General features: G+C 39.3%; 1 protein-coding gene across 2 annotated transcripts in view; it reads left to right on the plus strand.

Annotated features, from left to right (window-relative positions):
- The window catches only part of LOC122995258 (polypeptide N-acetylgalactosaminyltransferase 10-like), a 104,134-nt gene that overhangs the window by 63,549 nt on the left and 18,552 nt on the right, over positions 1–22,033 (plus strand). For both annotated transcript variants that reach the window (XM_044370339.1, XM_044370340.1), the window contains exons 5-7: positions 3,876–4,061; positions 5,082–5,265; positions 14,569–14,686. In XM_044370339.1, the coding sequence (XP_044226274.1) occupies positions 3,876–4,061; positions 5,082–5,265; positions 14,569–14,686 (488 nt within the window). The remainder of the gene's footprint in view (positions 1–3,875; positions 4,062–5,081; positions 5,266–14,568; positions 14,687–22,033) is intronic.

Here is a 22,033-nt window from a genome sequence, read left to right on the forward strand (position 1 = left end):
TAAAGAAAATGGAAGAAAAAAGACCTTAAGAAAAGAGTAAAGAATTCAAATATGCAACAGAAATACAGCAGCCCTGATAGAGACGTTAGTGTTGTGGATTCGCTGTGAAGCAGCACTGTAGCATGTGTGTGTGTGTGTGTGTGTGTGTGTGTGTGTGCTGTAAATGTGTGATAGTGCTTGAAGGCAGAGACATGAAATTGTCCATCCTCTCCTCATGCTCATCAAAATGCTGCTTTCATCATTTTACGTCGTGACGGCACATCTGTAATACATCTCTGATCATTGCCTCAGTAACTATTTAAGCTTTGTGTATTTTGTGTGAAGGGAAAAGAGGAGGGGGGGAGGAGGTGGGAGGTGGGGGGAGTGCTTTTAAAATTCCCCCCAGACTGGCTTATATCATCACAGACTCTCCCTTAGCATCCTTTTCTCTTTTTTTTTTTAATGACAGTTGCAGAAAAGCAGCTTCAAAGCAGCTCTGGATGCCATATCGGATCCACTGTAATTTGAGGTTAATTGAACTGAAAAGCTCCCCACGCCTCAACCAAAATGAAATGATAAAAAAAAAGAGGGTGTGGGGGTCATACTCACTGTTTTATGCAGCTGGTTAAAAATAGATAATCTATTAACTCTAAATTGTCAACAAATCCCACTAGTTGAATACTTGTGGAGCTGCTGCCCACACTTCACTCCTGTGTCTTCTCTGCTTAGTTTTACTGATTGTGATTGAACTTTAATTAACGGCTGACGAGGAAGATGCGACGCGTTCCTGCAGCGGAAACAGATGGAGGGCAGCGAATGTTCAGCTGTTTGGTAAATGGGGTCTACGGAGGTGACCCAGACATCGATGATGTCTGAGCCCTCATCATGTCCTGGACTTCACATTCTAATAATGACTAATGTGTTTGCCGACGTCAGCCCGCTCTCATTAGCGTGATTTATAGCCTCCCCAATTTTCAGTAAACCAGAGGAGCCGTATTCCAATTTATTCAGGTCAAATTAACCGTTCATAATTAGACACGATAACCTTTCCTGCTCCCCCTCTCCTGCACTGAACATGTAATGCAAATGTTCATTGTTTAATCCGGCTGCCTGTCATTTGGAAGGTTATGTAAAAAGCGCCCCATGCAGGGCATAAGTTTAGCCTGAATCAATCTCCTAATGGTTAATTGCTTATGGGCTGATTTATTACAACATTATGTAAGTGAAGGCTCGCCCTTTCCTCTCAGGGTGGCACCAACCCTATGCAGCCCCCCCGGCCATTGTTCCACCGCATATATTAATGTTGTGATGAGTTATTATAATACATAATAAGTAGATTATAATACATAATAAATAGTGGTAACACTTTCTATGAAGCCCATGTCTGTATTGCTGTATGAACATACTTATAATGCATTATAATCTGCTTATAGCACTATATAATTATAGCTATAAATATTCATAATGCCTTATAACAATAATCAGAACACTTTATAAAGCATTTTATATTAACTATTGAGGTCAACTATCATAATACTGACATTTTTTTTGCAAGGATCATAGTGTATTATAAATTGCATAGATGTAATACCTTATAATCATTTTATAATGCATTACAATGTGATTATAAGTTACTCTAAGTGGTCATTGGGTGCTTTAAGTAAAGTAATGAAATTCCTGAGTTACAGGCAGATGTAATACATTACAAGCTGGTTATAAGTCACTGTAAGTGGTCATTGTTTGCTTTCAGTAAAGTAAGAAAAACATCATTAAATCCATGTGTAGTGAAGGAGGGTTCCCACACCGGGTCTGGAACCTCACGTCTCCCAGACCACAGACAGCCACTCATTACTCTGTAGAGGGCACGGGCCTGCACCGTGACACTTAGCAAGAACAACACACAAAATGTTGTAAAATGTTTAATGTGTTTAATGGGTCATAACAGAAATTGAGTACTCCAATCTGACACAACTTTTTGATGATGAACATCTGAATGATGGATATAATGTTTCCCCCCAAAAAATACTCTTCATGTAGTGTAGTTTATACATCTGTGTCAGCTTAATCCTAAAAACTATTAAAAACAGACATACTGTTAAAATAGGTGACATATTGCTACATTGTCATACAAACATTGATTGTATAACAACTCGGCCACTGTATTTCCTGTCTTTAAGAGTAACTCCATGCAGGTGAGTCATGCTTTACTAGTCTGACATCCTGAAAAGAATAAACTACCTCGATCACAATGAAGGAACATATCAAACAATGCAACTGTATGTCTCTTTCATATCCTTTAAAACTGTTTTATGGACAAACATTTCTTTCTCTTCAGTGGAGTTGTTGATGATGCAAAGATGAAAATAACAGCAGCCTAATTCATGGGGTAATGATGTAGAAAATGGATATTCAAAAAAAAACAAATATCAGCTCACTTACAGTGACATTTGGGCTCGTTTCCGTGAGTCACTTTGCATATGTGATGAAGTTGGAGTGTGAGTCACTGTAGAAACTGTTTGCTTTCCAGGAGACGTACTGTTAAAAAAACAACAAAAAAAAAAAAAACACTGCTGAGTCATGTCTCTCTGGTGGAGATGAGCCTTAAATAATATTATATCTGGAAGCATTCATGGCCAGTCGGGTTGCGTCATGGTATTTTATCAAGACTCAGTCATCCAATCCAGATGGCGTTAAAAGAAAATGAATGTCAGCAACATGTTGAGGGTTTTGGAGAAAAAAAATCGAGATTGAAATGAAAAACAGCAAGGTAACGATGGATAGTGTTATCTCATATGAAGTTTGATAAATTAGCAGATAGATTGGACAGATAGAGTTTTGGAAACTCAGAGACAGTACACAGACGGCAAATGAAACATGGCATTGAGTCTGGCTCCAGTTTTTTTTTTTTTTATTGACTTGTCAGAACTGACTTGACGTTTGAGCAGAAAGATTTACAGGCTCCATTTATGGCAGAATTGATTTCTGTTGAAGGCAACTCAGAGGGAAGATTGGAGAAAATGTCTATGAATTGTCCTTTCTTTGACTGATTGATGCTCTCGTTCAATTTCTGGTTTGCCCTTTCTTCCTGAATTTCGTTATTTTTCCTCACCTCCCAGTATATTTGCTGTTTTATACAAAAAAAAAAAAAAAAAAAAAAAAGCTGACAATTTTGCTGACATCTCCCTCTCTGTCTGGATTTATCGTGTCACTGCAGCTTGAGAAAGACGCTTCGATCTGAACTCTGGCACCATGGCCGTCATGTGTTGCACAAGCCTGCAAAATCAACTCACTGGCGTTGTGTGATTTATTCACTGACTCACTCGCTGGATCTGCAATTCCCTCGTAGAACATTATGAAATTAGTCCGTTGAGATGTTGAGAATCGTTGCAATTTGGGATGAACCGCTGTTTTTTTTTTATGACTGCCGCACATGTTAGGAGGGGCTGATTTCATTCCTTTTTTCATTCCTCACAGTTGGATTCTCTCTCTTTAGGGTAACAATCTGTCTAATGACTGCAGTAAAGATATTTTAAAAATCACTGTGTGCAGAAAAGTAAGTCAGAATCTGAAGTTTTTCCCAGTGTGAGTGAGGGTGGGCGATGATGTAGAAGCCCTGAGGGAAACATTTCAGTGGTGAACATGTGGCAGTGGCAGATGTCTTGTTTGATGGTGACAGTTAATGGTTTAGTTTTCTTTTGCTCTTTTTTTTCCTCCCCCTCTAGTAACAGAGTATGTTTAGTGATGGTTCGCCATTTATGGAAAACTTTCTCACAACTCAACTGATGTGGGTTTAAACCTATTGTGCTCTTTGAACGACATCAATCTCATTTCATCTTATTGTGATGAATTCACCGTTCTGAATCCCGCCGTCTCGCTCTTTCTCTCTCTCTCTGCAGAGCACCTAAAGGTGGCATTAGAGGAGTACATGGTGCGGCTGCCAAAAGTTCGCATCCTGAGGACCAAGAAGAGGGAGGGTCTGATCAGGACTCGCCTGCTGGGAGCCGCTGCTGCCAAAGGAGAAGTCATTACCTTCCTGGACTCCCACTGTGAAGCCAACGTCAACTGGCTGCCCCCACTGCTGGGTGAGGAACATACTAGCATCTAACCCATTAGCACCATATGTCTAAAATCAACCTGAAGCCAATCCTTCTTCTAACTTCAAGCCTATACCCTAGTTGTAATTAGAGCTGCAATGATTAATCGATCGACAGAAAATTAATAGGCCACTATTGTGATAAGTGAATAATTGATTCAGTCATTTTTTAAGCAGAAATTTACTGTTTTTCTTGAATATTTTATGATTTTAGACATTTAGTCAGACAAAACTTGACAAAAACAAAGACATTACTGTGGCCTCTAATAAACAGTGAAGGACATTTATATTTAATTTAATCGATAGCTGTTTTTCAGAGTTTACAGGTGTCACAGACAATTAGTGACAAAACATCACACTGACGACATGCAACACAACACATATTTTGGTGCCGGTGGTAGTAGCATAATGGCGTTAATAGTCATCCCTAGTGCCATCCAGCACACACTGACACACATAGAAATGGGTGCTATCCCCATAATCAAATCATTAATTAACTGAATCGATCGAACTCTCAAACGTTCTTCTGTTTCAACTTTACTGTATTTCTGAAGGTTTAAATCATTTTCCATCATGAATTACTCTCTTCATATTTGGAGTTATGATAGATTCATCAGCAGAAATCAGGTATCTTTAGATAAACATCACAAACTGATGATTGCTGTTTTGTTGTTTTTACTGACATACACTCAGTTTCGATAAGAAGAGTCAAGATAAATTTGAGGAGTAATGAGATGATTAACAGGATAGAAGAAGAAAAAACATTCCTGCTTTTGCTTTTTATCTTGAGGTGAAATACTGCCCACTATTTCTTCTTGTGTAGTCCTGAAAAGGTTCAACTTTTTACTAAAAAATTATATTTAAATGAGAAAAAGGGAAGACTTTGTTTGAATTGCTCACGGCTCCCAGACAATGTAACCTGTGCAGAGGATTGTTCGGGTATAAATGTCATGTCGACGTTGCTCTACATCATTTTGTTTCCCATCTGCCTCCCAACTGTGTTTCTCAGACCGAATCGCCCAGAACAGGAAGACTATCGTGTGTCCGATGATCGACGTCATCGACCATGACAACTTCGGCTACGAGACGCAGGCAGGGGACGCCATGCGCGGGGCGTTTGACTGGGAAATGTACTATAAACGGATCCCCATCCCAACAGAGCTGCAGAAAGACGACCCCAGTGAACCCTTTGAGTGAGTGTTGTTCTTTTTCGACACATTTGACATTTGTTAGAAGATTTTATCTCGATTATCTTATTGTTCCGTGAGTGAATACGTCTGTGACGAGAGCGGCCCCCGGTGGGAGTCACAACCCTTCAACTGGATTAAGGGTCGTGACTCCCGAGATCTACTGAATGAGCTAAACGAGGCCTTTTAACACTGATTCACTGAAGGGTTTGCTGAGTGTACATGCTCTTTGTTCAGTACATTCATACACACATCATGTATTTCACCTGCACTGAACAGGACAGACAGTGACCGAGGTGCAGTTTGGGAGTCATAGTCACCACCATTAGATTACATCCACATTATGTGATAATTTTGATGTTATTGTTTATTGACTTTCAGTGGAATTATAGCATGAGAAAACAAACATATTGTGTTATTCTCAGTAATAAGATGATTAAACATATTTATATTGCTCTCCTAGCTGGAGTTGAAATGACTGACAACATTTTGGGTACAAATTAAGCATGTTTACACAAGTAAATTATTTACAGAATCGAGTAAAACGCCCAAAATTTGCTACTTCGAGCTTCTTAAATGTGGGTGTTTGCTGACTTTATCTGTTTTATATCTTTGTAAATTGAATATTTTGGGGGTTTGGACTGTCATGTGAGGAAGTGTGTGTCACAATTTTCAACAGATTGTTAATTAAATGAGGAATCCATCATTTGGAGAAAAAAAAAATGTTTTAATTGCATGTGTAGTTCATCATTGGGAAGTTGTCAGTAAATTGCTGCTACATTCTCCGATTTAATCCTCTTAAATATGAATATGTTTAGTCCTCTATGACAGTAAACTAAATATATTTGGGTTATGGACTGTTGGTCGTGACAAAACAGGACATTTGAGGATGTCACCTTGGACGGTGGGAAACAGTGATTGACACTTTCCACCATAGCACCTAAATTACTATATGACATCAGATCTCAAGGTAATACTACTCCAATGCAAACAAGACTGATAGCTTTCAACCACTGTGTGCCTTTTCAACACACAGCAGCTCACACATACAGTTTAATTTTTAAAGCCACGTAAGACAGAATAAATAAACAGCGACACACTTTGTTTTTTTGTAAAGCCAAATTACTGTGTATGTGATGCCAGACACTCCATTTGTGAGTCCTGAGGGATTACTTAGACAACGCATCTCGATGTTTGGATGCCAAAGTCGATTTGGGTGTCCTGGGAAATACAGTAGGTATCATCAGGCAGGACGGCTATGTTGAAGGAAGATAAGAGACTAAAGAAGAAGAAATGAGCTGCAGAACAGTCAGAATCAATCCTCATTTCATGAATTAGTCTGCTCTTCTTGCCAAATGAAATGACCTTCATCAGTGCAAATCCAATTTGAGTCGCAAAGATTTTCATTTTCATTCTGATTGACATTGCCGCAGCGGAGAATGAGGCACGGTGGGATGGCAAAATCCATCTTGGAGGAGTGTGTGTGTGTGTGTGTGTGTGTGTGAGCGCATATGATTTTATCCCTGTTCTCATGCCTATGTCACTGTCTCTTTCATCAATGCCATCACTTCTCCCTCCTTTCTCTTTCCCTTCCTTCTGTCTCTCTTTCTCTCATCCCTCCTTCGGGCTCCAGTGTTTCATTCAGCGATGAGCTCAGGCCTCGATGTTCTCTCCTCAAGGTCAATAGACTGAAATGGAGAATATCAACTTGACCATTTCTAATTAAATTTAAATTGCGAGTTGGAATATTCATGGGCCATTGATTTAAATCTTCTTTTTTCCCCCCAGTGTACTGACACTTGCCAAAGAATAGTGAGTAAGGAGGACCAGCAGGGATTTTATCCAGCTGAAGAAACTGATATGTGCTCTTGGCAAATGTTGGGCTGGGTATCATTTGAAATTTTACAAAATGTCTCAATGCAATACTTGAAATTTGGTACAGCAGTTATAACTTTGAGGAATATAAACATGTTTCCTATGTTTTTCATTTACCAAAAGAAGCCAAACTTATCAAATGTTAAATGTTGTCAAAAGTCAAGCAGATTTACAACAGCTTTACTTCAGAAAAAAAAGTCTAATATTGGCAAAATTATGATTTAAATCAGGAAGAGTTTAATCAAAGAATAAGAAAAGTAACAATCTAACCAGATATTTAATCTCAATTTCCAATTCTTGACAGTTTTATTACTCGATGCTACAAACAGATTTCTGTTTCTACAGAAGTGTGGAATATAAGTGTCAAATAAACAACTTTGCCCAAATGAAATATTACCTCAATTTTAGAAATATACGACCAAAGCATAATTAAGATTCTGGCCATGCATTTAATGTTCAATTTTAATACCTTTCGTATTTCAATACTGGATACTACAGATTAATTTCAGTCAGGAATCAAAAACTATTGAGAGTTTGATACACAGCCTTAGGCTTGTATTTTTCTTTTATGGTTCTGTATTTTTGGAACCTTTGAGGTCAGTTCAGTCAATGCTGGTCGATATTAATTCAGTGGAACTGCACACTGCAGTCGCACCATGCAAATCCAATTTGCCACTGTGTTTCCAATGGCAACGCCAGCACACTGGACCCACTACAGTTTGCCTACCGTCCCAACCGATCAGCGGAAGACACCATAGCACACATCCTCCACATCACCCTGTATCACCTGGACAAGAAAGGAAGCTATGTGAGATTACTGTTCATTGACTACAGTTCAGCATTTAACACCGTAGTTCCCTCCAGGCTCTTCACAAAACTCAATGATCTGGGATTAAACACCTCACTGTTTATGTGGATCCTTGACTTCCTGATGGGCAAACCCCAGGTGATCTTCTACCCTCATCCTTAAAACGGTGCACCCCAGGGCTGCGTCGTGAGCCCCCTGCTGTACTCCCTGTACACACACAACTGTGTAGCCACTTCTGACTCCAACACCATCATGAAGATTGCTAACGACACACAGCTGTGGTGGGCCTGATCACCCCCCCACCACCACCACCACACACACGCACACACAGACACACACTGATTGACTGATGTCCTTTGAAAAAAATAAAATGTAACATCAAAATGGCTGAGACGGTAATTACAGCCATTCAGAGCTGCACTGCTCTCTCTCTATGTTTCTTTGACAGACTACAGGAGTAAATATTTAGAAACTTTGCTTGACATTTGTTGCCACCATCATTATGGTACATGGTGAGTTTGCACCTCACAGTATGTGTGAACAGGTAATCAAAGGGAGTCTGTATGGGGCCCTGATACTACCCCACAGTCTGCCAGTGCAGAATTTCTGTGTATGTGATTATGTGTTTACTTTCATTCTGTCTGTCAACATAACTGTCAGAACAGTAATGTCATCTTCAAACTGACTGAAAACAAAACAAGACTAAGAGTTTTACAGCCATGTTTGCAGCTCTGTGAGGCTGTACTTACTCAGTTGAGGCTGATGGAAATGTCATTGGGTCATTAACCAACACATTGGGAAAACTGAAATTTAGACCTGATGATGTCTAGACCCATCAAATAGTTGTCGAGACCTTTCACAAAAAACTAAAAATGTCAACCTCGGGGTGTTGCAATAATAGGATTCATCCACTGGGGAACATGAATGTCTGCTGGTGAACAGAGCAACATCGCCAGCTCTTATTTTAGTGAGAAATCTTAATTTTTAAAACTTTTAAAAAAAATTTGCCTCTCATTCCCATGGTTTTCTCCCACTAAAATAGCACAGCTAAGCAACGGAGGCTAGTAGCGGGTTGATGCGAGGAAAAATGTAAAGTTTGCACAGAAAAAGTTTATAGTTTATCTTTATAGATTATATTGATGCCGAATTGATAAGAAGACTGTCAACATATGATACCTTTTATCTTCTTAAAGGGATTTTGGCGTAATATTTTCCCCAGAGAGGACAATTTAATTCAAACTGCTAATATGTATATTTTTTTTAACGTTTCACAGCGTGTGTTGTCACCACTACAGAAACTCTGGGTAACTGCTAAAGTATGATAAGGTAGTCTGATGTTGACTGCTGTTAGTTTTTTATTTGATTAATGGTTTAATAATTTATGTTTGTATTGATTACTGACGGTGGTCGATCAGGCTAATTATCAGCTAATTGTACTCAGTTTCTAACAGCAGTATGCAGTAAATGGTCGCCCTTGGTGTGCATGTTTTTAATGTACTTTCCTAATTAAACATGATGTGCTTGATGGTGTTATTAATGACTCCCGATGAAATTTGAAAGCTCAGCATTCTCGATTCCCTTTAGCTTCCCTTTTCATAAGTCATATTAATATTTATTCACCCAGATAAAGCTAATATTTCTGTGTATAATATGACCTCCTCTTTCTGTCAGCTGCTGTGTGTCTGCAGTGTATTGACAGGTTTTTCATACATGATTTCAGGCCAGTTGGAGGAATTAAACCTGTGACTTTCTGCCTTTGTATTCAAGCTGCTGCTGTTTCACCTTTAATTCATATTTCATACAGTTTGTGGGGTCTCCAAACAGAAATACTGTATAAACTGTGTAGCTGTTTTAATGTTGTAAAAACACCTCGTTTTTCCCATGCATCATGGAAAATGATGATGTGTGAAGTGTGATATGATGTGTTACGTCTTAGCTGATATGATCTAAGAAACGCTCACCCAAAAAAAAATGTATTTGTAAAAATAAAAGTTAAATGAAGATGAGTCAATAACAGGAACAATCAGCGTGAAGTGTCTGTTGTTTCTCTTTACAGCTGTTGTTGTTCAATTATAACTGAATTAATTTACATTTTCTTTTGGCTTGGTTTTCAGAACAAACCGCTGCACACACCAGTGAAGCTGTGGCCAAAAGCTGCTTCTGTTTCTGCTCCATTGTTCAACAGTTTTTTCTTCTTGTAAATTTCCACCAGGAGCAAGATGGGAAATAATCTAAGAATCTAGTTGTAGTCTTGAAAAAGTGACCCTGCAAGATCCTCAGTCTTCTTATAGTCTGTGACTAAACTCAGGGCCTTATGACTAATTGTCTTTAGATGTTCGAGAGTGTCAGACTTGAATCTTTTAAAAGTCTTTTCAAAGTCTTCTAGTGTATGGTAGGCATAATCCAACGCCTTGGTGTCTGGCCCAGGAAGCCCGCGTCAACCCTTTTGTTATTTGAATTACATTACAGTTTCTCAAGTAAACGTATCAGACCCCTATAACAAATATATGCTCAAAATAAAACTGTGGTTCCAGCATTAATGCTAAAACTTAACAGTTTTTATTGGCAAACAGTAGCTGAACATGCCTGTGGCTGTTATCCCAGTGAATTAAACTTGAACATGCTGTGGCTAAATGCTCCTCATGTTCACTAGCTTCATCTTAGTTGTGAGATATCAGTGTTATGTCTATCCCGAAGCCAGTGTGTTTCATTCCACACAACTCCAGGGAGGTGAAGTATGTTTGTGTTTTCTCCCTCTGGCATACAAGAGCTAACAATATCCACCCCACAAATCAGTGCCCACACAGTGTCTACGCTCTCTTTGCTATGATCACTCACGCCAGTAACCATACAACAGTTGGCAATCACCACATTTTGTGCAGTCAAACACACACACACACACACATCATTCCTTTGTCCCCCTGCAGCGACTGTTGTTTATCCTTTGTCTCCTGATGAAAGTCTGTCCACAGCATTTCATTCAGCTCTTCTTCAGGGAGGCAAAGAGTGTGTGTGTGTGTGTGTGTGTCGACTGTGTTTTCTACAGTTTTCTTCCTCCAGCGTACAGCAGTTACCAGCCATGTGCAATGAACTGCTCAGACACACTGTGACCCAGTCAGGCTAGTCAGTGTGGAAAAAACATATTTAAAGTGTTTGAGGGCAACATTTGTGCTTCCTGTTAGTCCTCTCAATTAGAGCAGTTTTGTGAAGCCTGAATCTCTGTTAGTCTATCTATACATTATTAAAAAGACAAGACAAATACAAACTAAGCAACTAAAACAGCTCCCGCCTACCTGAACTCCCTCATTCAGGTTTGCACTCCCTCCCGCTCTCTACGCTCTGCCAGTGAAAGGTGTCTGGTACCACCACCACAACAGGGCCTTAAGTTTCTAGCTAGACTCTTCTCCTCTGTAGTTCCTCAGTGGTGGAACAAGTTTCCAAACTCTGTTCGATCTGCAGAGTCCCTCTCAATCTTCAAGAAAAGACTAAAGACCCAGCTCTTCCGCGAACACCTCTGCACTTGATGGACAAAAGGTAGAGGAAAAACAAAACAAAAAAAAAATCTGCTTCTATAAAATCTATGCACTCTATGCACTGCCGCCTGTTGGCATCTACATCCAAATCGGACTCAAACTTAGCTTTATGGCACTTACTCATGTTGTTCTCTCCTGACTAGATCCCTGCTTGTGTCGCATCAGCTCTCAGATGTACGTCGCTTTGGATAAAAGTGTCTGCAAAATGAAAAATTGTAATTGTAATTTTCAGAGATGCACAGATTTCTGAAAGAAGTTTCTCAGAGATGTGTTGTCCAAACAAAGGGAAGCACGGAATAAAGGGTGCAAAAACAATCTCTTTTTTTGTGGATTGTACAAAGTAAAAGGAATTTAAAAAATATATATATATATCACAAACAAAAGAAAGCATCAAGTTGCATTCAGGTTGAATTTAGAGCACATTTTGACTTTATTCCTCTTTAATTCTCCCTTGATTTGCTCAAATATGACAACTGGATGTTTATGCAGCCCAATCACATTGCATGATGCTCCGGTCTGCACCTACCTTGCGAGGCAGCTGGATTTGCAAGGTCACGCAGATTGTCAGGATTCAAGTTATGCGCCGGTGGTTCGGACCAATTGCGGGATCTCATGATCTCGCAAATCCAGCTGCCTCTAAAGGTAAAATGGTAAAGAGACTGTGATGGTTCATCCAATCATCTGCCAAGTATTTCATGAAAGTGCCTGCCCCTTACCAATCAGTTGCCAAGGAGGACTTCTCAGATGGTTCTGTGTAACAAACCATCTGGCACGTCAGGTTAGGTCTGCACAATACATTGTTGAGATATGGGAGGTGCGCATTGGCTCCTCCGCAAGCCTCTGCAACCTATATGGTTACCCACAACCACAGACTGTATATAAAGATAGATGTAATGAGGTGTGACGTCACCGATTAGTTGGCATTGGAGCTGATTTGAAGACCAGAGCTGCAGCTTATGGTCTTCTCCATTTGGAGCCAGGACCTTCCAAATAAGGATTGTGGGTGTTGCCTTTCACGCTCTGGAAACACCACCTCGGACCGAAGCTAACGTTAGCTTACTCGGAACACTGAGCAGTGCACACTTGGGGTAACATTAGCTACTTTAGCTAAATTGTGTTAACAGGACTAGTATCATAATCAAGTAACATTAAACTTACTAAATATTGCAACAGTAGTCCGACTCCGGTGTGAGTCGAAGCCGGGGAGAGCAGCAGGTGAGCCAACTGTCAATCACAGCTGTCAATCAACACCCACACAGCAGACATCAAAGCCACTATAGGTCTTCAAATCTTATTAACAGAGCAATAATTTCCAAACTGACCACCAGCAAACTTATTTGAGGGTCTGGATTTAGCAATTGAGACCATAATGACTCATTGAAAAAAAAAAGATTGACTTAGTATTTCAAGAGAGAAAGTTGACGCCTCTAGTTTCTCATCTTATACCTCTTTTCTCTGTATGTCAATGAAGTGGAGTCATAAAGCCACCAAGATCTCGACTACCTTGTGTCATTTCAGAAAAAAATACTCTCTGGAAAAAAGCTTTCTGTCTCTTCCCTTCTGCTCCTCCTGTTTTCTGCGTAATGGATAATGTACAGTGAGTAGGTCATTATTGCAAAATGAACCCCGACAGGGTGATGTCAGGGACCCTGAAATAACAGTTGACACTGGTGCCCTGATGAGAAGGCTGTTCGATACATTTCATTCAGTCACACTCCATGGAAGATCTCCAACTGCACTCTTGAGCCGAGGACCATTATGTTGTTTGGCACAGCAGGGCTTGTCAAACCAGTCAGAATTCAAAGTGGTTCAGATGGGTTAATTGGTTTTGCCCTGTGCTGAGGTGGGGAAAAAAAAAAGCTTTTGCTAAACACATGTAAGTAAAGAAGATGAAGACAGAATTATGGAGAGAGCCTGACTCATCTCACATTCTGTAAAAGGTGATAACACAACTGAAATAGGTCTTTGTGGTTTGCCAGTTTATATTATCAAATGGAGCTACGCAGCATGAGGTCATATGTACAAATCTGGCTTTAATGTTCAAGGAGTTAAGTGACAGCAGTGAACAGTAATCTGAGTTATGAAGGCCTACATTCTATTTCATGTAATGCCAGAGCTCAGGGTGTTCCAGGTTAAAAAGATAAGTGTGACAATATTCATGGCATTATTGAACTAAATTTCATCAATACCTGTGGATCAACACCCTGAAAAACACCACTAAATCTTCTCGGTATAAATATTTACCTCCTGTAGTCTTGAATGTTGACTGTTAAATATCGGTGGTTTCATCATTTTGTCTCATTCAGGAGATTCGCAGTAAGGTTAACTGGGTGACCACACTTAGAACTTCATTTATTGAAGAATAATGAATCAGAAAGACAGAATAAATCTAGAAATAGTATTTGCCTTTGTCATTATGTCTGTTACAGTTTCACTGCGTTTTGTCTATGTTGCTGAAACAGTAAAATGCATAATTTCTCTTTGTATGCATGAGACTGAAGCTTTTAAACCCAGTGTATGTCTCCCTATTGTCATGCAACACGACCGCTACTACTATTAACACCAGCTCTCTGTGTGACTACCGCACACTTGCAAAGACAACACCATAGCAACCACCTACTGATGACCCAGAAACTGCCCAAGACCCGCTCTGAACACACCAGCAACCATGAAACCTCACTCTACCAAACACTCACAACACCATAGCAAATACCTAGCAGAGATGTAGCAACAACGTAGCAAACTACCTGAAAACTGAAGAAACATCTATCAACAGCCTAGCTATGCAGAAACCACGTAGCAATGTCATACCAACCATTAAGAAACACCCAAGCAAAAACTGTGTCCATGTGAGCTTTACACAAACACACATACACTTTGTTCAGAAAACAAAGGCCTTTCTAGTTAATGTTGCTGTCCAAACAAGAGGAGAAACTTAATGGAAGTAGAGCTTTGCGATGTGCATCTTGTGGGATTTTGGTTATTATGACATTGTGATAAAGCTAAAATATTATTGTTGTTCTTTTTTTAAATAATGTTCAGATAACTCATATTTTGGAACTTTTTCATGTGTGTATCTCTTCTGTCTTCCAGGTCGCCGGTGATGGCAGGTGGGCTGTTCGCTGTGGACAGGAAGTGGTTCTGGGAGCTGGGAGGATATGACACGGGTCTGGAGATCTGGGGAGGAGAACAGTACGAGATCTCCTTCAAGGTAAAAAACCAAAAAAAAAACAAAAACATGAGCACTGCCACACACACAGCCCTGCAGTGTAGTGTAGATCACAATCAATAGTGTCACTGTGACCTTCGTGCCAATTCTGATGAGCAGTGACTTGAATCACAAGAAGTGCGTGGGTCATTCAGCGTTTTATGTTTGGAGTCGTACATTTTATGTTAAGTATGCACGAATACTACATACTATTATTGGATATGGATACGGAAAGAAATATGCCAATATAAGAGATCATTTCTATAAATCTTCTTGTATACCTGCGTTGATATCATCCACACTTGTCGTCATTTTTGTGGCAGTTTTTCTGTCCCTATTTTTCTGGCTTTGGTACAGGATGATAACGTCCCCAATGTTGATCCCTGCCACATTGTTTTGTTTTTCCAAGGGAACAAATGAGCACAACACCAGAGCTATTTAAATCACTGAAAAAAAATCTGAGATGTAGACAGAGGTCAGAGGTCTGGAATCCGGCCAATTTTGTTAATATTGACGATATTTAATTGGTTTATATTAAATGTTTTAATATAATTTAATTTAATTTAATGTTTTAAGGGGGTGTATTATGCACAGCTTCAAGTCCATATTTATATTCTGGAGCTCAACTTTTGCAGATTTGCAGTTCAAAAACTCCTCATTTACTATATCTTATACCAGCCCCTTCCAGAAGCTGCACCTCAGCAGACTTCCAACCATGTCTGTCACTGACTGACTGACTGACTGACTGATGAAGTTACACCACCTGTTGGCTGAAGCTGGCCAAAGCTATGTATCCCAGAATGCATTTTGCACCAATCAACTGCAAGCAGCAATGGCAGAGATTAAGCTGTTGTGATTTTCACTGCAGGACTGTTAATATGTCACTTTATTAAAGTTTTACATTTGTGAGCATGTGCGATCAATTTGATGTCATCACGAGGAGGAAGAAGAGGTAACATTGCGCAGGTTGAAGCCCTGGCGTTTGACTCGGAGGGAGCTTACATATGTTCACCTCAAGTTTTGGACCTTTGACCGTGTTTAACATCCTAACAGTAGAAATTATAACAGTATATAATTAACAGAAAATCACAAAATTTTAAATGTAATTGTTTTTTGCAAAAAAAGGTGGATGTATGTATGGATAATATTCAATATTTCTGTTCCCATTGTTTGCATAGTCAACTATATACTCAGTATAGTAACAGTTATTGTTTTATCTAAGTGCTATAAAGTATAGATTAAGTCTTTTAAGCTAATTTTCTTCATTTTGGGATAAAAAATATCTGTGTTAATGTAATCACAGCTATTAGTATTACATATGCAGCCCCTCTCAAAAGGCTTTTGTTGTTATTCATGTTCTTCTCATACTGTGCAGTATCGTTTATATCACAGATTGGGGCTGGCAGAGTTTCAACACTTTTTGGATCTTTGTCCACATGATGTATGTTAAAGTTTCCTCCAGAGCTCCTTTTAGTTAACAGGCTGAATGTGGTCCCATATCTCTCCAAATGTTTTGTTTGTTTATCCGCAGCTCTTAAACTAAATAGCTAATTGAGCAACATGAGACATTCTTCATTATGATTTCAACTCTTGTTCGAGTCATTTGAGCCGAAAATGCTCTGTTGCATCGAAGACTCTACACATTAATCATACTCAGAATACCATATTAGATTACGCTTTTGTCTGGTGTTTCAGCATGAATTACTCCATAGCGTAGCCATAACTGCTTGCGACTTGGCCAGCATGTTAAGAACTAGTCCCCCCACACACACACACACTTTCTGCTGCCTGTGTCACTGAGCTCTGGATAGACAGAACAGTCTGTCACAATAATTGAATTCTGGTTTGAATGAGTAAGGACTTTTGTTGTCTCACTCAATTAAGCACAAAGGCCACTGCTGGGTAGTTTGATTGGACTGGACATATGCTGCATTTCAATACTAAATGTTGTTCATAAGAGGGAAATTTCCAGTGAAGTAGCTTTGCTGTTTATGAAATTTGAACATCCAAATCAAATTTACTGCCAAAATTGTTTTACCTCCTTCTTCTTCTTCTTTATATTAATACATATCCTTTTTGTTGCTCTCTATTGCTAACTGATACCGAATAACACTATTTCCACATATATGACATGCATAAAAGCTTTTACATTTGCTTGTTTAACAGAACCGACTCATCTCATCCACTGTGTGAAGCTTTTTACTTTTACAGCAGGAGTGTAAAAGAGCAGATATCGATTAGAGGAGCTGCACTGCATACACATATCCCTTTAAGGATGCAACACTCAAGCTGAACAGGAATACCGAGTTTAGTCCAAATCCGTTATGTTGATTAAACAAAGTTTAGTCAATAGACATTGTGACTCTTACTTTAACAACAACTTTTAAGAGCAGTTAACAAAGTGCTTATTCATCACACATGGCATGAAGGAATCTTCAAATGATCCAGTTGAGACCATGTCAAAGTTATCAGCATTATAAGCTGTGGAGCAAATGAGCTATGATATAGTTTGGTGACCCTAAAACAAAGAAGGACGGTATTTGAATTGTTACTGAACTGTTAGTTGTCAGCCAGAGCCACCTTTTGTAAGAGGGTTGTATTCACTTTTTCTTAACATTAAATCAAATTGTCATATGTTCTAGAAAACAGGTTCAGCTTGAATGTCAATGCTTGTTTAACCTGACGCACCAGATGGTTTGTTACACAGAACCGTTTGAGAAGTCGTTTGGAAAAGGGCAAACACTTTCAAAAAGATACTTGGCAGTTGATTGGATGAACCATCTGTCTATCACCGTCTATCACCCAGGGCTTGAAATTAAATTTTTTCCTCAGTTTCCTGCAACTGTTCTGAATTAATAGCTATTTTCCCAAATTGAAGTTCTTCATTTTTCATTCTACATAATAAATATAGTTTAATAACTTTGTTTCAGTAACTCACATCACTTACTTGACTCGCTCTGCTCCACCAGGGAAGTTCTCGATACTTCATTTCATTTTAAACACCAAGTAGCTTCATAGTTTAACATAGCATTCAGTTCAATTTGTTTGAGATCAAGTGTACATCAATCTCATCATTATCTCCTTACTGCTGCCGCCTCTAAAGGAGAGGAGTTTTTAACAAGATCAAATGCACCAAATGACTGCAGTGATTTAAAATGCTCTGTTATCACACCTGTTTTTAAAAGGTTGTCAGTATTTTTTGTTCACATCTCCTGGTGTTCACAAAGGAGTTTTTTTTGTGTTATTATTCTCGCAGCCTCAACTGCGTTCTGGTAAAATGTCAATCAAAGGTGCACTTTCCATTTTATTCTAAATCTGGCAGCCGTTTGTAAAGTCTGTTCCGATATGAGCGCTATAAAATTAATCATTCTTTTCATCCCTCTGAGATTTAATAATGATGATTGAGATATCACTCACTAATCTTTTAGTTGCATTATTGTCCAGATTTAAATGTGCAGCTGTGCATATTGGTGGCGAGTACTGTGAATGACAGTTGTTCCCATGCTGTCGGAGAAAACCGGTGAAATAACTTGAACTTCTTCTTTGACGTTCTCTTGTTCCCTATATCTCATGTCATTATCACACATAATTATAATAATATGACACCTCAGGGACCACATTTTATATAGCTAAGCAAGGCATTAAAACCATATTTCAATAGCTGGCTAACTTACCGGAGTGTTGGATAGGCAGTGTAGATGGGACTGGGAGCTGTGGGAGGAAGATACCAACACATCTTCATGGTTTTTATCTGCCACTGGTTTTCTTCAGGGGGCTTACTTGTTTTACCACTGATGTTTTTCAGCCTCTTCAGCATTTTTTGACCGCAGGTTTTTTGCAACATCGGCAGCTAACTGGGTATCCCAGAATGCATTTGCACCAACAGGTGATATACCATATTTGGTGACCCATTAGATTGTGTGACCTTCAGTGTTGGTTAGGTCGGTTTAGGCATGAGGAGTGAGATGAATAACAGGGCAGGTCACAGAATATGATGAGTCACCAAATACAGTGTAACACCTGCAGCGATGGCATCATGGTGGAGATTAAATTGCACCAGGCTAAAAACAGTTGTATTTTCACTGTTAAAATGTCACGTTATTAAGTTCTGAAGTTTTTTCAGGGGAGAAAGTAACCATTTAGATTCCCATATACGGTCAGTTCATCCAAATAACACCTATTTCGAAATTTGCTTTGGCGTTTTCTCTACTGTCACCAGACACCATATCATTGTGTCCCAGGTGCTACTTTTACTGTCCCCGGTACAAGGGGACATCCTTAAGTTCAAGTGCCGCTATCACCGTCTTACCTTGCGAGGCAGGTGGATTTAAGAGATCACACAAGAATCCTCATAGGACACTGATTGAACCACTATTGGTTCTGACACATGCACATAACTTGAAGTCTGACAACATGGATTCTCACGCGATCTTGTAACGTCTTGATCTCTCCGGCTGCCTTGCAGGGTAAATGCTTGTTTAAAGCCCTGTTAAATTCTAATATATAGAAGAACTAATGTTTGCTCTATTGCTTAGTAAGCTTTAGTAACAAACACCTTACAAATAACCTACTGACTTATTGTTCCAAATGGAACAGCTCTAACATCATGAAGGGAAGATCAATACATTTCAGAATTTAGATTCAGTGGTTTTGGATACAACAATAGTTTCTTTCATCTTGCTTTATAGTTGCCATAACACTTTCTCTGTCTCCTGTCTTTGTCATTTAGATGCAAAGACTTCAAAACTCTTTAAGAAATGTTGTTAAAGGTACCCCATGGAGTTTACTCACCAAAATGCAAGGAGTCCTAACAAATGTATTAAAAACATTTCCTCCTCATAAAGCATTTGCAAAGATTCATTTTAAATCTGAATTGTTTTCATCCATGTTTGGTAACTTTCGGTCTTTCTTCTTCCCTGCTTTTTCTTTTTGGCACATTGCTATTTTTCTTAGCATGTTACTGTCGCCAACTGTCGATCAGTAGAATGATACTTTCAGCATGAATGTGTGAATGGGGACCTGCTCATTAAAACGTTGCTCTGTTGTACCACTAGTGGTCAAAAATTCTACAATTATACATGACCATACAATCTGGTATCTCTTGGCATCACCCGCCTATGTTAAGCAGGGATGTCTTTGTCTCCTAACCTCTGAAAAGGAAACCACATTCCTCTTTTGCATGACATCTGAAAAATCAGATGACTACTGAAAGTCAGGAGTAATCTGATAAAGTGTATGTAAATGCAGTCAATGTTGTAGGCAGATATGGGTTCATGTGGCAACTGTAGAATGACTGACTAGAAGCTCTTTGTTAAAGCAGGGAAGATTATTAAGTTTATTGTTATTTTTAAATGAAAGGAAAAGCCAACCTGTGCTTTGGTGTAGCGACTTTAGTATCCATGTTTTTAGGTGAGCAGATTGCAGAGGTTGTGTGTCAGAGGTGAGTGATAAGACTTTCAATTTAATCTGACTGGCACTGAACTCAAGCTCTTGATCCCTCCTGCAGCTAGGCTCCCCTGTTATTAAGCTCAAGTGTCTCTGTGCAGGGGTGGAGAGGATAGAAGGGATTGGTGCAGCAGGCCACACCTTCCCCATAGCGAGATGCGGAGAGGGTGGATTCAATCTGTTATTTCTCCCTTTTTCTGTTTGTCCAAGCTGGAGTGGTGCAACAAACTTGACAAGGAGTAATTGAATTGAAATAGCAGCCAGCTGATGTCCACTCTGGAGGATCGGGAAGGGGAGTGATGCAGAATATCAACAAACTGACTGAAAATTATCAAGTTCAGAACAAAAGTACACCAGTCAGGGAAAGAACAACTCGCGTTACTGAGTCACTGAGCTTCCCCTGTGGCCAGTCTATGTCCTGTGTCACTGTGAAAGACACTTGCATTGCAAGTCATTCTGGATAAAACATTAGTATGCCAAAACTGTGACTAATTGTTACTAAAATAACTTGAAAAATGTTGCTTATATCAAAGAACTTTACCAGACTAGAACTAAGAGATTCTGGTCATGACAGAAAAAGGAGTAGATTGCAAGATCTGGTACCCCCATTCCACCAATACCAACCTAGTTCTAGTTCTGGATTGACTTGCGAACCTTTTAAGAACCAGCTTACTTTTCCATGGGTTTGAGACCCAAGTCGTTATGTAACTGTACACATCTCTGGTGTCCCAACTTCAAGCAAACTTCAAGCATTTCACACTCCAACATAGGAGGTGGCAGTGATGCACCTTAACGCTGTTTGCCACCCACCATAAAACGAAAAAAAGAAGACCTTCAAGCACAACAAAAATGGCGGACTACATCATAGCTTTACAGTTTCGCTGTGTTCGAAATCACATACTAATGTACTGTCTATTACATACACAATAAGTATGTCCTGCATACTGCCTACTACTACCTAAGTATTAGGGTTGGGTCGATGTAAAAATGTTGGTCCTGGTCTTGCACGTGACTCAGTCACTCCTGAGTTGAATATAATGAGAGCCCATGTGGTTCAGTCGCATAAAAGCCAGTTCAGTTTACATAAAATCAAACTGGTTTAAGCTCGTACACTAGACTGGACCAGCAAAACCGGAAACCGACCCAACCCTATTAAGTATGCCATTACCAGCTGTCATGTGACTGGTTCGAGATTAGGCACCGGCTCCAAACTGGGCCTCGAACTGCCTCGGTGGAAAAGGGGGTGTGGGAGGATGTGCAGGATGGTGTGCTGTGAGGTGGCAGGTCAAGGAAAGTATGAATAATTCAGCAGAAGGAATCATATTGTAGAGTCACAAGAAGCTTCCTGCATTACAGTATATGTTTTTTGAAAAGTATAACATGTTTGTATTGAATATAATAGATTTTAATGATGAAGAATACAATCACGAGCTGCACAATCAACTTAAAACAGGATGAAATTGGTGATTTTAAGAGGTGAAGTTTTTATTAACTATAAATTAGGTATATTTTACATTTTTGCCAATAATTTTCAACTGCATGCTCTCCAGTTTTTGGACGGATTGTTCATTGGTTTCCATCTACTTCTGTAAGCTAATTAGCTATAGCTGAAATGATTAGTCAATCAAGAGAAAATTCATTTACATCAATTTTGATCGATCATGTACTGTAAGTCCTTCATCAATTTAAAATGCCAAACATACTGAGATTAATACCTTCAGTTTTTTTTAAAGACATTAATTTGCTAACCAAATATATTAATATCTCCAGTTGTAAACATGAGTCTGTCTGTACAGACTTTCTATGAATTATTTTCACTCTCTGCTTTTTCTTGGTTTTACCTTCTCCGTCCTTTTATCACTCCCTCCTGGATTCATGACCCAGTCAACATACCCCACAACCTTC

The sequence above is a fragment of the Thunnus albacares genome, chromosome 13, assembly GCF_914725855.1.
Source record: "Thunnus albacares chromosome 13, fThuAlb1.1, whole genome shotgun sequence".
NCBI classification, from domain to species: domain Eukaryota; kingdom Metazoa; phylum Chordata; class Actinopteri; order Scombriformes; family Scombridae; genus Thunnus; species Thunnus albacares.